The sequence below is a fragment of the Chlorocebus sabaeus genome, chromosome 16 (assembly GCF_047675955.1).
Source record: "Chlorocebus sabaeus isolate Y175 chromosome 16, mChlSab1.0.hap1, whole genome shotgun sequence".
In the NCBI taxonomy this organism is placed as follows: Eukaryota; Metazoa; Chordata; class Mammalia; order Primates; family Cercopithecidae; genus Chlorocebus; species Chlorocebus sabaeus.
In genome coordinates, this window is record NC_132919.1 from 74,086,526 (window position 1) to 74,104,168 (window position 17,643).

Here is a 17,643-nt window from a genome sequence, read left to right on the forward strand (position 1 = left end):
GGTCCCTGCACTTACACCTATCAATCATAATTACCTTGTGCTTTGCCCAACTTTTCACTTAACTAATTTCCTTAGCTTAAATGTCACTTCCTTAGAAGTCCTTCCCTGAAGCCCCAGACTGGGTTAACTCTGTATGAACATGCTCCTATAGTATTCATTCACATAAAAATTATCTACTGGGCACCTATCATGTGTGAGGTGCTGGAAAAATGGGGTGGACAAGACAGACAAAATCCTTGATCTCTTAGACCTTATTATTCTAGTGCGGACGAGTGAGTGAGCACTATTGAGTGTGTGCACACATGTATTTGCAAAGCATGGCACAGACAATAAACAATAAAATATTACTGATGTTACAAAGCAAATCTCTTTAGAGTAACATTTAAACAGAAACCCGAACTACAAGGAGACAACTCAGCCAAAATAAGAAAAGCACTCCAAGTTTAGGGAATAGTTGGTTTGAAAGTCCTAAGTTGAGAATGAGCTTGCTTTATCTGAGGAAAAGAAATGTGGCCAGGTGGAAAGACCTTGACTAGACTGAGGGAATCAGGCAGGGAGAAGATGACAATTATTTTGCATATCACTTCTTACTTCATTCCTTTTTCCATCTAGCTCTTTTTACTACTCCATTTTCTTTCCTCCCCTTTTGCCCCTAGTTTAGGTTGAAGATCTAGTCAATTAATGGCTATCAAAGTTCATAACTGCAGATCTTCTAGCATTTTTTTGTTTGTTTAAGATGGAGTTTTACTCTTGTCACCCAGGCAGGAGTGAAGTAGTGTGATCTCAGCTTACTTCAGAACTCTGCCTCTGGGTTCAACCGATTCTCCTGCCTCAGCCTCCCAAGTAGCTGGGATTACAGGTGCCCGCCACCATGCCCAACTTTTTTTTTTTTTTTTTTTTGAGACAGAGTCTCACTCTGTTGCCCAGGCTGGAGTGCAGGGGCGTGATCTCAGCTCATCGCAACTTCTGCCTCCAGAGTTCAAGTGCTTCTCCTGTCTCAGCCCCACTAAGTAGCTGGGATTACAAGTGTGCGCCACCATGCCCAGCTAATTTTTTGAATGTTTAGTAGAAACGGGGTTTCACCATGTTGGCCAGGCTGGTCTCGAACTCCTGACCTCAGTTGATCTGTCTGCCTCAGTTTCCCAAAGTGCTGGGATTACAGGCGTGAGCCACCATGCCCGACCAGATCTTCTAGTTTTTAATACTATTAAGAAATAAAATCAAATTAGCTAGGCACTGTGGCTCACACCTGTAATCCCAGCACTTTAGGAGGCCAAGATGAGAGTTGTGGGGTGGTTGAGCCCACAAGTTTCAGACCAGCCTGGGCAACATAGCGAGACTCCATCGCTCTTTTTTTTTTGAGAGGGAGTCTTGCTCTGTCACCCAGGCTAGAGTGCAGTGACCTTGGCTCACAACCTCTGCCTCCCGGATTCAAGCGATTCTCCTGCCTCAGCCTCCTGAGTAACTGGGATTACAAGCGCCTGGCTAATTTTTCTATTTTTAGTAGAGATGAGGTTTCACCATCTTGGCCAGGCTGGTCTTGAACTCCTGACCTCGTGATCTGCCCACCTTGGCCTCCCAAAGTGCTGGCGCCCAGCTGTGAGACTCCATCTCTAAAAGATTAATTAATTAGGCTAGGTGTGGTGGCTCACGCCTGTAATCCCAGCACTTTGGGAGGCGGACAGATCACCTGAGGTCAGGAGTTCAAGACCAGCCTGACCAACATGGAGTAACCCCATCTCTACTAAAAATACAAAATGAGCCAGATGTGGTGGCGCATGCCTGTAATCTCAGCTACTCGGGAGGCTGAGGCAGGAGAATCGCTTCAACCCAGGAGGCAGAGCTTGCGGTGAGCCGAGATCATACCACTGCACTCTAGCCTGGGCAGCAAGAGCAAAACTCTGTCTCAAAAAAAAATAAAAATAAAAAAAATTAGCTAGGCGTGATGGCAGGCACCTGTAATCTAAGTTACCCAACTACTTGGGAGGCTGAGGCAGGGAGAACTGCTTGAACCTGGGAGGCAGAGGTTGCAGTGAGGCCAGATCACGACACTGCATTCCAGCCTGGGCAAGACAGCGAGACTCCGTCTCAAAAATAAAATTAAAAGAAAAAAAAAAAGACACAGAGAAGACAGGTCTGGAAGAAAAAAAAAATACAAAAAGGTAAACAATGCAAGTTCAAGTGAGAGTCCAAAATGGCAAGCATACATAATTACCAAAAGTAGTATAAGCAATAAAAAGTAGCCATAAATGCACTATAGGAGGTTGGAGGAAGAACTGGCTAGGGTATTAGGAAACATTTTGAAAAGTTGGGATTGAAACTGGGCTTTACTAGCATTTGAAAAGGTGGACTGGTACGGCAATTCGGCTTCAGGAACTGTTGTAAACAAAGGCAATGTGACACATATAAACCAGTTTAGGCTGGAGCTGACTGAATAGGAAATATTTTCTACAAGGTTTCCTTCCATTTAAAACAAAGGCCAAAGTCCTCAGTGTAACACTTACATTCTTCAGTTCCTATTCCAGACTAATTATGTCCCTTCTTCCCTCACAAAATCTACACTCCTGTCAAAGACTATAACCTGGCCATAACCTGAACACATTCTATGCTTCCTCCATAACTTTGCTCATCTATTAAGAAGAGTGAGCTTAGGCCCAACATGGTGGCTCATGCCTGTAATTCCAGCACTTTGGGAGGATGAGGCAGGCGAATTACCTGAGGTTGGGAGTTGCAGACTAATCTGACCAACATGGAGAAACCCCATCTCTACTAAAAATACACAATTAGCTGGGTGAGGTGGCACATGCCTGTAATCCCAGCTACTCCAGAGACCGAGGTAGGAGAATTGCTTGAACCTGGGAGGGGGAAGTTGCGGTGAGCCAAGATCGTGCCACTGCCCTCCAGCCTGGGCATCAAGAGTGAAACTCCATCTCGAAAAAAAAAAAGAAGTGTGGGTTTGGTGGGGTGCAGTGGCTCCTGCTTGTAATCCCAGCACATTGGGAGGCCAAGGCAGGTGGATCACTTGAGGTCAGGAGTTCAAGACCAGCCTGGCTAAGATGGTGAAATCCCAACTCTAGTAAAAATACAAAAATCAGCCAGGTGTGGTGGCATGTGCCTGTAATCCCAGATACTCGTGAGGCTAAGGCAGGAGAATTCCTTGAACCTGGGAGGTGGAGGTTTGCAGTGAACCAAGATTGCGCCATTGCACTCCAGTCTGGGATACAGGACAAGACTCTGCCTCAAAAAAAAAAAAAAAAAAAAAAAAAAAGTATGGGCCGGCCACTGTGGCCCACATCTGTAATTTCAGCACTTTAGGAGGCTGAGGTAGGCGGATCGCTTGAGGCCAGGAGTTTGAGACCAGCCCAGCAACATGGTGAAATCCCGTGTCTACTAAAAATACAAAAAAAAAATTAGCCAGCATGGCGCACCTGTAGTCCCAGCTATTCAAGAGGCTGAGGCACAAGAATTGCTTGAACTCACAAAACGGGGTTAGGATGCAGTGAGCTGAGATCGCGCCACTGCACTCCAGTCTGCGAGACAGAACAAGACTCCATCTCAAAGGGAAGAAAAAAAAAAAAAAAAGTGTGCTCCTGGCTAGGCTTGGTGGCTCACGCCTATAAATCCAGTACTTTGGGAAGTCGAGCCGGGTGGATCACTTGAGGCCTGGAGTTCAAGACCAGCCTGGCCAACATGGTGAAACCCCATATCTACTAAAAATACAAAAATTAGCCAGATGTGGTGGTGCATATGTGTAACCCCAGCTACTTGGGAGGGTGGGACACAAGAATTACTTGAACCAGGCAGGCAGAGGTTACAGTGAGCTGAGATCTTGACACTGTACTCCAGCCTCGGTGACAGAGTAAGACTCTGTCTCAAAAAAAAAAGTAGCGTGCTCCTGTAGAGGGCCAACAGTCAAAATCCTACCCGTTCTTCAAGACCCAGCTTAAATGCTACTTTCTCCATGAAGTCTACCCAATTTAGCTAAATAATATTTCTCTTTTCTTTGGGGTTCCCAAAGCATTTTGTTTCTATTTTTACTTGCACACACAATTAAAGGTAGGTCTGGAACCTGAACAAGTTGTTGAACCCTATATGGGCAATAAAGATGGATGTTTCAGGCTGGGTGCGGTAGCTCATGCCTGTAATCCCAGCACTTTGGGAGGCTGAGGCAGGCAGATCTCCTGAGGTCAGGAGTTTTGAGACCAGCCTGACCAACATGGAGAAACCCCGTCTCTACCAAAAATACAAAATTAGCCAGGCATAGTGGTGCATGCCTGTAATCCCAGCTACTTGGGAGACTGAGGCAGGAAAATCGCTTGAACCCAGAAGGTTGAGGTTGCGGTGAGCCGAGATTGCACCATTGCACTCCAGCCTGGGCAACAAGAACAAAAACTCCATCTCAAAAAAAAAAAAAAAAAAAAAAAGGATGAATGTCTCAGAAGCATCAGGGAATAGAAGTCCAAAGCTATAAGTTTTTAAGGGAATAAGCAGCAAGATAAATCTGATCCATACACCCTAAAGTGAAAACAAGGAAGAAGTACCTTTTATTCAAAGAATCAGCAACTACATACCTATCATCAAAAGGCAGGTGAAGGTATGTGTAGTATATTCAGGTGGTAGTCTTATTTCTAAACTGCTTTTAGTCTGTAAGCTGTGGTTGTTTGTGAAGCAAATGCTTTCCAGATGGAAAACTTGAGCAGAAAATAAGAACTTATGCCACACACACAGTTAGCAGTTTCTTTTTTTTGGAGTCTTGCTCTTTCACCCAGGCTGGAGTACAGTGGTACAATCTCGGCTCCCTGCAACCTCCGCCTCCCAGGTTCAAGCAATTCTCCTGCTTCCGCCTCCTGAGTCACTGGGATTACAGGCATGCGCCACCATGCCCAGCTAATTGTGTATTTTTAGTAGAGATGGAATTTATCCATGTTGGTCAGGCTGGTCTCGAACTCCGGCCTCAGGTGATCCACCCACCTCAGCCCCTCATAGTGCTGATATTATAGGAGCGAGCCATCACGCCCGGTCAGGAGTTTCATTTTTAAAGGAACACCAGCCCTTGAATTCCAGAGGATCTAAGGCTAGAATACTGGTGTGCGAATACATTTTGAATTTTATCTGAGATGTGTTCTGAAACTTGGAAAACCCCTTTGAGTATGTTGACATGGATATTTTACCATAGATTTTTGGTTTGAGAGACCACAAGAGTCTGCAAATGTTAGTATGGACACAGTGATACCTCAAGCAATCTTTCAAAGGTTAATTTAAGATAAAATAAAAGTGGTTACAAAGCTAGACCAGAATCATCACTACACTGGAAACATGTATCAAAACACCACAGTGGCCAGGCATGGTGGCTCACACCTGCAATCCCAGCACTTTGAGAGGCTGAGGTGGGTGGATCACTTGAGGTCAGGATTTCAAGACCAGCCTGGCCAATATGGTGAGACCTCATCTCAACTAAAAATACAAAAAAAAAAAGTTAGCTGGGCATGGTGGTGTGCGCCTGTATTCCTTGCTACTTGGGAGGCTGAAGCAGGACAATCACTCGAACTCGGGAGCTGGAGGCTGCAGTGAGCCGAGATCACACCACTGCACTCCAGCCTGGGTGACAGAGCAAGACTTGTCAAAAAAAAAAAAAAAGAAAAGAAAAGAAAAAAAAACCATCACAGTGGGCCAGGTGCCGTGGCTCATGTCTATAATTCCAGTACTTTGGGAGGGCGAGGTGGAAAAATTACTTGAGGCCAGGAGTTTGAAACTAGCCTGGGCAACATAGTGAGTCCCTGCCTCTATTTATATGAGAAAAATAAAATAAAAAATAAACAAAACCCACCACAGGCTGGGCACGGTGGCTCGTACCTGTAATCCCTACACTTTGGGAGGCCAAGGCAGGTGGATCACCTGAGGTCAGGAGTTCAAGACCAACCACCTGGCCAATATGATGAAACCCCATCTCTACTAAAAAAATACAAAAAATTAGCCAGGCGTGGTGGCAAGTGCCTGTAATTCCAGCTACTTAGGAGGCCTGAGGCAGGAGAATCACTTGAACTCAGGAGGCGGAGGTTGCAGTAAGCTGAGATTGCACCACTGCACTCCAGCCTGGGCAACAAGAGCAAAACTCTGTCTCAAAAAAAAAAAAACCCCACCACATTGTACCACATAAGGATACACCATTCTTGTCAGTTAAAAATTAATACTATAGGCTGGTCGCGGTAGCTCATACCTGTAATCCCAAAACTTTGGGTGGCCGAGGAGGGTGGATCACCCGAGGTCAGGAGTTCAAGACCAGTCTGGCCAACATGGCAAGACACCAACTCTACTAAAAATACAAAAATTAGCCAAGCGTTGTGGGGGGCCCCGGTTGCCCCAGTTACTCCAGAGGCTGAAGCAGGAGGATCGCTTGAACCTGGGAGGTGGAGGTTGCAGTCAGCTGAGACTGCGCCACTGCACTCCAGCCTTGGCGACAGAGCGAGACTCCGTCTCAAAAAAAAAAAATTAATACCATAGTTCTGTTAGGTCCTCAAAGTGTCAACTATTATTTTAAAAGGCACAATTTCACAGACAAATTAGGTCGCCCCCTTCTGGTCATCAAAGTATAAATGCTAAAGGCAGGAAAGATTGAATACAAGTTATTCTATGCAAATACTGACAGGATCTAAATTTCGTCCATATTTAAGTAACTTTTCCAAATAACCTTGGGAAGGCTATTCAATTTTTCAACAGATATCGCTACTGATAATTATTCAGATCAATTCAAAGGACACAGAAGATTTTTCAAGATTCTTTTAAAACAGATATATTCAAGCTATTTTGCTTGCTGATGAAACCCAGAATCTGAGGCCTGACGTACTTAAAATGGCTAGTTGCACAGCCTGTATACCTTTTCTATATTTAGCACCAGAGTGAGTACAAAACTGAAGCTAACCATTCTGGGCAACAGAGACTGTCCCTACAAAAAAGAAGCCATGCATGGTGACATGAGACTGTAGTCCGAGCTACTCAACAGGCTGTGGTGGGAAGATTGCTTGTGTCCAGGAGGTCGAGGCTTCAGTGAGCCATGATGCCACCACTGCACTCCAGCCTGGCAACAGAGTGAGACCCTGTCTAAAAAAAAAGAAAAGAAACTAACAGGCTAAGACAAGCATGCCAAAGACAACAGTTTAACTCTGCCAAATGTCACAGATACAAGACAAGCAAACTACTATGCACATTAATTTGGCTAACACATAGAGTTCTCAGAATGGATCTCAAAGCCCCCCTATTCATCATTCATTCATCAACAATCTGAACGGCCTACTATGTGCCATGCATTGATGAACAAGAGGTGTGGCCATTTTTTCTTTTTTTAAGACAGAGTTTTGCTCTTGTTGCCCAGGCTGGAGTGCAATAGTGCGATCTTGGCTCATGGCAACCTCTGCCTCCTAGGTTCAAGCGATTCTCCTGCCTCAGCCTCCCAAGTAGCTGGGACTACAGGCGTGTGCCACCACGCCTGGCTAATTTTTCTATTTTCAGTAGAGACGGGGTTTCACCATGTTGGCCATGCTGGTCTGGAACTCCTGACCTCAGGTGATCTGCCCGCCTCGGACTCCCAAACTGCTGGGATGACAGGCTTGAGCCACTGCGCCTGGCCCTACTATTTATATTTTTAATGTAAAACAATTTAGGATACAGCAGCCACTGAAGAAAAATATCACCACAGGGAAAACCGTAAATGACTTCAGGTCCTCCACTCCCGGGTGCCACCAGTTTCAATACAAGTGCTTTTCAATCACACCACTTTCATATAAAAGTCCACAAGGCACCTAGGGAGGAACACCGGCATTAATTTCCCCATTGTATTCCTGAATCTATTCCAAAACCTTGGACCTTTCACAATCTTTCCAAACTGCTAATGTGATTCTTAACACAATTGAGGAGGCTACTGCACCCTGGGCTACAGGTTTTAGTATAACTGATTATAGCTGAACTTTTTGTAAATTCCACCTCAATAGCGTTAAACCAACACGTCTAAATGTAACACCAATTTATGAAAACCCTCACTTGAAACTTTGAAAAAGAGGTAAAATACGGCCGGGCGCGGTGGCTCACGCCTATAATCCCAGCACTTCGGGAGGCCGAGGCGGGAGGATCACGAGATCAGGAGTTTGAGACCAGCGTGACCAATATGATGAAAGCCCATCTCTACTAAAAATACAAAAATTAGCCGGGCGTGGTGGCGCGTGCCTGTAATCCCAGCTGGTCGGGAGGCTGAGGCAAAAGAATCGCATGAACCCGGGGAGGTGGAGGTTGCAGTGAGCCAAGATCGTGCCACTGCACTCCAGCCTGGCGACAGAGGGAGACTCTTCTCGGAAAAAAAAAAAAAAAAAAAAAAAAAGAGGTAAAATATTGCTCACTCTGTATTCAAATTTTCCAATAAGGAAAAGCTGGCTAAAAACAGAAGGGCCCACGAAACAAATATTACCTCACAATCTCACATACTTACTTTTCCTGTGTCTCCCAATTTCTCGCACCGCACACGATCTAACAATCTCTCACTACCTCACTCCGTTCCTTAACTATTAACTCATCTACGCATTTTTACAATTTCATCAACTTTGTGAGACCAGTTACGATCCCAGACAAAAACGTATGGAACTAATTTTGAATCAAAGCAAGAGCTGCACTTGGACTTTTTTAACTCCCCAAAGGAATCATGGAGTGAAGGTAGTAGGAAACCTGGAAAAGTAAAAAAGGCGTATTCAATCCTTTCTTCACAATTATCCTTACAGCCTCCCCACTGTAAGGACCCATCAGGAAGCAAGGGAGGCCTCCTTTCCCCTTTATTCTTACACACCTTACAGAAATATTCTCGGGATCTCCGCCCTACTTATCCTAACAGCTCCTCCCCTTCCAGAGCCAGGCCCAGCAAACGCCTGCCCCTCCCCCTCCGTGCCCCCTTTCCCAAATTATTCCACACATCTCCTCCAATCAGCACACCTTGTGCGGCCCAGGGCCCTCTTCCAATTCACTCGAAGTTACTCCTCCGTAGTCCTGCAAAGCCAGGTTCCTCTGGCAGTCCCGGCCGGACCCAGGGTCCTCCGAAAACAGTTACAAACCTCGGGTCGTGCGGTCGTCAGCCCCTCCTCATGCCTATCCAAGCCTCAAGCCTGTCCCCTTCCGCCCTATCCTGCAGCCGCCCAGGCAAGCAACACTGTCCCAGACCACTCGGGCTCCGAAGAGCAGCCCCCAAGTGCTCGGCCCACCCCGAAGCGCTTTAGTCTCAGGCTCAGGATTCGCACCCCGCCCTCTCCATCCTTCACGCAGCTGGCACCGACGCCTCAGCGCCAGGCGGAGAGCTTAGCGCGGGAAGCGGAGAAGCAGGACGCTGGACCCGGGCGCGCTCTCCGCTCCTAACCTCCGCCTAGAAAGCGCGGCCCCTAACGCAGGGCTCCCGCCGCCGCCGCCGCGCCCCCTCCCCCAGCTCTCCCGCCTCCAGCGGGCTCCTCACCTCAGAGCAGCGCCCAAGAGCCCGAGAGGAAACGGTGCTGCGCTACTGGCGCGTCGCGTCGGGTCGCCTGGGGGAGTGGCGCCCAGGAAGGCAGCAAGCCGGGTGGCCGCAGTGGAGCCCCTCACTGAAGCGGCGTACCGCAGGCCCCAGCCAACGGCCCTCCCCTCAACCGAACAAAAGAGCCTCGCACTCTGCGCTGCCCGCCGCCTGCATCGCGCAGGCGCGACGACCCGCCGCACGGCACCATGGGCCTCGGGGGTCTGTCCAAGACTACAAGGCCCGAAGCGCAGTGCGCCGCGCACGCACAGTAGGCGAGGGTGGTAGGGATTTCTAGTTTTTAAACTGTAACGGTGGAGAGACTGCAGCGTAGAGCGTTGTAACCTAGAAAATTAGAACACATGGGCCAGGGGCGGTGGCTCACGCCCGTCATCCCAACACTTTGGGAGACCGAGGTGGGTGGATCACCTGAGGTCAGGAGTTCGAGACCAGCCTTACCAACAAGGTGAAACCCTGTCTCTACTAAAAATACAAAAATTAGCCGGGCCTGGTGGCAGGCGCCTGTAGTGCCAGCTACTCAGGAGGCTGAGACAGGAGAATTGCTTGAACTTGGGAGGCGGAGGTTGCAGTGAGCCGAGATCCAGCCACTGCACTCCAGCCTGGGCGATGGAGTGAGACTCTATCTCAAAAAAAAAAAAAAAAAAGAAAAGAAAAGAAAAGAAAATTAGAACATAAGATTTTCATAAGCGAGCCCCTTTGATGCTTGGCCCCTAAAAATCAACCACTTCTGGACAGTTCTGTAATTCACATCCTCAAAATTTTTGAATTTCAGATTCTTCACCAGAACTTTATCATATCTCCACTGCCTCAAATTTCCAATGATTTCTTAGTCCTCAAATCTCTACCTCCTCAAATCTCTGTAAAATTCCTACTTAGGCCGGTACGGTGGCTCAAGCCTATAATCCCAACACTTTGGGAGGCGGAGGTGGGTGGATCACCTGAGGTGAGGGGTTCAAGACCAACCTGGCCAACACGGTGAAACCCCATCTCTACTAAAACACAAAAATTAGCTGGGCATCGTGGCAGGCGCCTGTAGTCCCAGCTACTTGGGAGGCTGAGGGAGAATCGCTTGAACCCAGGAGGCAGAAGTTGTAGTGAGCCGAGATTGCACCATTGCACTCCAACCTCGGATAACAAGAGTGAAACTCTGTCTTAAAAAAAAAAAAAAAAAAAAAATCCTGCTCAGTGTTAAGATTATTTCCCCTTCCCGGTCTTCCCTGATTCCCTAGAGTAGGTTAGGTCCCCCCCGTAGGCCTCTCATAGCTTCCTAAATTTCCCCCTTTTTATTGGCTGCACCACAAAAATGTCCCCTTTTTCATTGTCATTTGTGCCCACCTTTTTCAGTGTCATTAATCTCCGTCAGCACCTTTCACTCAATCATCCCAATGAAACACACAATTAGGAAAAAACCATGTTTTTAAGCCACAATATAACTAAAGTTTATTTTTTTTTTTTAAATTTTAAAGTATCCTTCTAATCAGGAGGAAGAGGGAAACTCTATTGCACTCTACCCCAAAAGGCAGCAGTTTGCATTTATAAAACAGTTTTGCTGATGCAGGCACTGTTCAGGGCAGGAGTTTGCATTTATAAGACAGTTTTGCTGATGCAGGCACTGTTCAGGGCTCTGGAGAACTGTCATGTAGGAAGAACCCAGCCCAGCAACATCATAATAGAGTTTAGTTAAAAGAGCTTCAAGAAAGCACAGAGAAGAGGACAGGTGAAACCAGTTGGACTTCCTGCTTCAAGTGAGTACATGGAGAACTTTTCTGTCTTACAAGAGGATTGTAAAACACCAATCAGCACTCTGTACCTAGTCTTACAAGAGGATTGTAAAATGTACCAATCAGCATTCCGTAAAAACCTCCCAATCAGTCCTCTGTAGCTAGCAATAGGATTGTAAAATGCACCAATCAGCACACTGTAAAATACACCAATCAACACTCTGTGAAATGCCCCAATCAGCGTTCTGTAAAATTCACCAATCAGCAGGAATCTAAAAGTAGCCAATCGTGGGGAGGACTGAAAAAAGGGCACTCTGATAGGACATAAATGGAAAATGGGTGGGGACAAATAAAGGTGCCGGGCCCTTCTTTACCCCCCTCCCCCAACTTTCCCGCCAGCCAGCAATAGCAACTGTTTAGGTCCCCTTCCACGCTGTGGAAGCTTTGTTCTTTCGCGTTCTTTTGCTTTTCACAATAAATCTTGCTGCTGCTCACTCTTTGGGTCCCTGCCAGCTTAAGAGCTGTTTTTAACACTGTGAAGGTCCGCGGCTTCATTCTTTACCTCAGGGAGGCCACGAACCCACGAGAAGGAACCAACTCTGGACACAAAGACAGCAATTCGTCCTGAAACATTTGGGCTGGGTTTCTATGAAGAAGCAAGTGAGAAGCATCGACTCACTTCCTCCTGTAGTGTACTGTTTTTGAATGATGATAATGATGAGAAAATTAGTTGTAATAAGTAGCTACTATTAATGAGTGGTGTTTTTTTGTTTGTTTGTTTGTTTGTTTGTTTTTCCTGAGGCAGAGTCTTGCACTGTCGCCCAGGCTCGAGTGCAATGGCAAGATCTAGGCTCACTGCAACCTCCCCCTCCTGGGTTCATGCAATTCTCCTGCCTCAGCCTCCCAAGTAACTGGGATTACAAGCGCACGCTACCACGTACAGCTTATTTTTTTGTATTTTAGTACAGACGGGGGTTTCACCATGCTGCCCAGGCTAGTCTTGAACTCCTGAGTTCAGGCAATCCAGCTGCCTCAACCTCCCAAAGTGTTAGGATTACGGGCGTGAGCCACCACATCTGGTTTATTTTTTATTTTATTTTATTTATTATTATTTTTTGAGACAGAGTCTAACTGTCACCCAGGCTGGAGTGCAGTGGCATGATAGTGGCTCACTGCAACCTCCACCTCCCGGGTTCAAGTAATTATCCAGCCTCGGTCTCCCGAGTAGCTGGGATTACAGGCGCCCACCACCATGCCCAGCTAATTTTTTTGTTTCCCGAGACTGAGTCTTGCTCTGTCACCCAGGCTGGAGTGCAGTGGTGAGATCTCAGCTCACTGCAACCTCCACCTCCCGGATTCAAGCAATTATCCAGCCTCAGCCTCCTGAGTAGCTGGGTTTACAGTCGCCCGCCACTGTGCCTGGCTAATTTTTGTATTTTTAGTAGAGAGGGGGTTTCACCATGTTGGCCAGGCTGGTCTCAAACTCCTGACCTCAAGTGGTCCCACCACCTCGGCCTCCCAAAGTGCTGGGATTACGATTACAGGTGTGAGCCACCGCGCCCAGCCTTAATTTTTGTATTTTTAGTAGAGATGGTTTTTCACTGTGTTTTCAGGCTGGTCTTGAACTCCTAACCTTGTGATACCCCCCCACCGCCCGGGTCGTGGCCTCCCAAAGTGCTAGGATTACAAGTGTGAGCCACCACGCCTGGCCTATTTTTTTTTTTTTTTTTGAGACAGAGTCTCTTGCTCTGTCACCCAAGACTGTAGTGCAGTGGCACGATCTTGGCTCACTGAAACCTCCATCTCCAGGGTTCAAGCGATTCTCCTGCCTCAGCCTCTGAGTAGCTGGGATTAAAGGTGTGTGCCACCACACCCGGCTAATTTTTCTGTATTTTTAGTAGACATGGGGTTTCACCATGTTGGCCAGGATGGTCTGAATCTCTTGACCTCATGATCTGCTCGCCTTGGCCTCCCAAAGTGGTGGAATTACAGGCGTGAGCCACTGCCCTTGGCCGATTCGATTATTTTCTTATAAGGGTAACTCAGTCATCATAATCTTGCTCAAGACAATATTTGAAACGATATTGCTCATGTCCACAGAAAATGCATCTGTCACATCCAGTCTCTAAAATCACAAGTAGGCCTGCTGAGGTGGCTCATGCCTATAATCCCAGTACTTCGGGAAGCCAAGCTAGGAGGATTGCTTGAGGCCAGAAATTAGAGATTAGCCTGGGCAATATAGTGAGACCCTGTATCTACAAAAAAAAGTCAGGTGTGGTGGTACACGCCAGTAGTCCCAGTTACGCAGAATGCTGAGGCAGGAGGATCACTTGGGCCAGGGAGTTTGAGGCTGCAGTGGGCTATGATTTCACTGCCAGTGCCCTCCACCTGGGTGACAGAGCAAGACCATGTCTCAGGAAAAAAAAAGAAATAATAAATAAAGAAAAATTTAAAAAATCATGAATAATATGGAGAAGGAAAATATTATTTTAGACCTTCTTTACAGCATGTCTATGGGATTAACAGTAATGATGAATAAAAGGAATGGCTTATAGACAGCACTCAGTAAATAGTAGCTCTTTTAGATTCAGTAGATGGCTGTTTCTGAGATATGATAAAAGGAGTAGAGGAAGTATAGAACTTTAAAAATATCTTCCTCCACATTGAAATTCTTTGTTTCATTTTGACCACTACTTGATATTCTGTTGTTAAAGATGTATTCATTTGAGGTTAACAAGTACCCTCTTTTAAAATGCAAATAAACTTAAAGCTATCGCTTCTCTGTTAACGCTGGTCAATCCGATTCTCAGGGCGATTTCCTGGTAGTAACTGGACTCTAATTAAAATATACACTTCTCAAATTATGCACTCATAGCCCTGAGTTTGATTGGTTTTCTTCTGCTAAGGCATCAGTGCTGGAGAAGTGCTTATCATTTGCTAGCATTTCAGGTATGATAAGGATTGGCCCCATTATCAAGTGTTAGAAACTACTGTTGAAAAATATCTGGCCGGGTGCGGTGGCTCACGCCTGTAATTTCAGCACTTTGGGAGGCCGAGGCGGGTGGATTACCTGAGGTCACGAGTTCAAGACCAGCCTGGCCAACATGGTGAAACACCATCTCCACTAAAAATACAAAAAATTAGCTGGGTGTGGTAGTACATGCCTGTAATCCTAGCTACTTGGGAGGCTGAGGCAGAATGGCTTGAACCTGAGAGGCGGAAGTTGCAGTGAGCTGAGATTGCGCCATTGCACTCCAGCCTGGGCAACACAGTGAAACTCTGTCTCAAAAAAAGGAAAAAAAAAATACCCTAGGCCGGTGTCGTGATGCCCCACTTCTGTAATCCCAGCACTTTGGGAGGCTGAGGCGGGCAGATCACCTGAGTTCAGGAGTTCGAGACCAGCTTTGCCAACATGATAAAACCCTGTCTCTACTAAAAATACAAAAATTAGCAGGGCATGGTGGTGGGCACATGTAATCCCAGCTACTCAGGAGGCTGAAGGAAGGAGAATCGCTTGAACCTGGGTGGCGGAGGTTGCAGTGAGCACAGATTGTGCCATTGCACTCTAGCTTAGGCAACAGAGTGAAACTCCGTCTCAAAAAAAAAAAAAAAAAAACCAGGCTTGGTGTCTCATGTCTGTAATCCCAGCACTTTGGGAGGCTGAGGCTGGTGAATCACCTAAGGCTGGGAGTTCCAGACCAGCCTGGCCAACATGGTGAAACCCTGTCTCTATTAAAGATAGAAAAATTAGCCAGGCGTAGTGGCGGGCGCCTGTAACTCCACCTACTCAGGAGACTGTGACAGGAGAATTGCTTGAAACCCAGGGGAAGGAGGTTGCAGTGAGCCGAGATCGCACCACTTTAGCCTGGGCGAAGAACGAGACTCTGCCTCCAATAAACAAAAAAATTAGCTGGGCATGGTGGCGCATGCCTGTAATCCCAGCTACTCGGGAGGCTGAGGCAGGAGAATTGCTTGAACCCAAGAGGCAGAGGTTGTAGTGAGCTAAGATCGTACCATTGCACTCCATCCTAGGAGATGAGAGCGAAAGCAAAACTCCATCTCAAAAAAAAAAAAAAAAAAAAGAATAAAAAGAAATGAAAAGAAAAATACCCTAAAGGGATGGGCACAGTGGCTCACCCCTGTAATTCCAGCATTTTGGAAGGACGAGGTAGGAGAACTGCTTGAGCTCAGGAGTTCAAGACCAGGCCGGGTAACATAGTGAGACCTCATCTATACAAATAATAATAAAAAATTAGCCGGGCATGGTGGCACACACCTATGGTCCCAGCTACTTAGGAGGCTTGAATAGGAGGATCACTTGAGCCCAGGAGGTCGAGGCTGTCTTAATATTAAGACATGTGAGGCCAGGCATGGTGGCTCACACCTGTAATCCCAGCACTTTGGGAAGCCGAGGTGGGTGGATCATGAGGTCAGGAGTTCAAGACCAGCCTGACCAATATGGTCAAACCCCGTCTCTACTAAAAATACAAAAATTAGCCGGGCATGGTGGCACGTGCCTGTAATCCCAGCTAGTCAGTAGGCAGTTTCTTGAGACTTTCCTGAGATCAGTGATGAATTTAATAAATGTGATTTTTTTTACATTGAATAAATGCATTAACATGGACTGATCTGCATAATTCTGTACCAGTATTTTTTAAATGGCTTCAGACTCCCTGTTGCACTTAACCTTTTTTTTTTTTTTTTGAGATGGAGTCTTGCTGTGTCTCCCAGACTGTAGTGCAGTGGCGTGATCTCGGCTCACTGCAGGCTCCACCTCCTGGGTTCACGCCATTCTCCTGCCTCAGCCTCCCGAGTAGCTGGGACTACAGGTGCCCGCCACCACGCCCGGCTAATTTTTTGTATTTTTAGTAGAGACGGGGTTTCACCGTGTTAGCCAGGATGGTCTCGATCTCCTGACCTTGTGATCCACCCGCCTCGGCCTCCCAAAGTGCTCGGATTACAGGCTTGAGCCACCACGCCCGGCCTGCAGTTAACCTTTAAGAAATGACTCCATCGGCCGGGCCCGGTGGCTCAAGCCTGTAATCCCAGCACTTTGGGAGGCCGAGACGGGCGGATCACGAGGTCAGGAGATCGAGACCATCCTGACTAACGCGGTGAAACCCCGTCTCTACCAAAAAAACACAAAAAACTAGCCTGGCGAGGTGGCGGGCGCCTGTAGTCCCAGCTACTCGGGAGGCCGAGGCAGGAGAATGCCGTAAACGGGGGAGGCGGAGCTTGCAGTGAGCTGAGATCCGGCCACTGCACTCCAGCCTGGGCGACAGAGGGAGACTCCATCTCAAAAAAAAAAAAAAAAAAAAAAAAAAAAAAAAAAAAAGAAAGGAATGACTCCATCTCCAAGGTGGTGTGTACTTAAAAAATAAATAAATAAATAAATAAATAAATAAATAAACACTTCCAGTCTCGGCAACATAGGGAGCCTCTATCTGTATAAAAATTTAAAAAATTAACCGAGTATGGTGGCACACACCTGTGGTCCCAGCAGCTCCAACGGCTGAGGTGGGAGGATGGCTTGAGCCCTGGAGGTTGAGCCTGCAGTAAGCTGTGATCCTGCCACTGCACTCCAGCCTGGGCAACAGAGCAGGAACCTGTCTCAAAAAAACAAAGAAAAGTTACCATTTGTTGAATTTGGGTAGTATCAAAGAAGAGTATTCAGAATTGTTTGAGAAGGCTAAATATACTCTTCCTTTTCTCAACTACGTATCTATTTAAGGCTGAATTTTCTTTTTTTTCTTTTGTGGAGACAGAGTCTCGCTCTGTCCCCCTGGCTGGAGTGCAGTGGCCAGATCTCGGCTCACTGCAAGCTCCGCCCCCCGGGTACACGCCATTCTCCTGCCTCAGCCTCCTGAGTAGCTGGGACTACAGGCGCCCGCCACCGCGCCCGGCTAATTTTTTGTATTTTTAGTAGAGACGGGGTTTCACTGTGTTAGCCAGGATGGTCTCGATCTCCTGACCTTGTGATCCGCCCGCCTCGGCCTCCCAAAGTGCTGGGATTACAGGCGTGAGCCACCGCGCCGGGCTGAATTTTCTTAATGTACCAAAACAACAGAGCACAACAGAGAAAGGGGAAGCACATATGAGAATCCAGCTATCTTCCTTAATTTATTTTTATTTTTATTTTTTTACAATGGAGTCTCCCAGACTGGAGTGTAATGGCGCAATCTTGGCTCACTGCAACCTCCAACTCCTGGGTTCAAGCAATCCCCCTGCGTCAGTCTCCTGAATAGCTGGTATTACAAGTGCCCATGACTATGCCCAGCTAATTTTTGTAGTTTTAGTAGAGACAGGGTTTCACCGTGTTGGCCAGGCTGGTCTCGAACTCCTGACCTCAGGTAATCCACCGGCCTCCAGCTCCCAAAGTGGTGG

At 46.9% G+C, this 17,643-nt stretch overlaps 1 protein-coding gene across 2 annotated transcripts in view; it reads right to left on the reverse strand.

The window, feature by feature from the left end:
* CBX1 (chromobox 1) overlaps positions 1–17,643 on the reverse strand; it is a 41,510-nt gene that overhangs the window by 23,051 nt on the left and 816 nt on the right. Inside the window, exon 2 of one of the 2 annotated variants that reach the window (XM_073005389.1) lies at positions 16,748–16,865. In XM_073005389.1, coding sequence (XP_072861490.1) covers positions 16,748–16,865 — 118 coding nt within the window. Of the gene's footprint in view, positions 1–9,481; positions 9,704–16,747; positions 16,866–17,643 lie in introns of those variants that run through there. The other variant, XM_008012990.3, reaches the window with a different exon arrangement.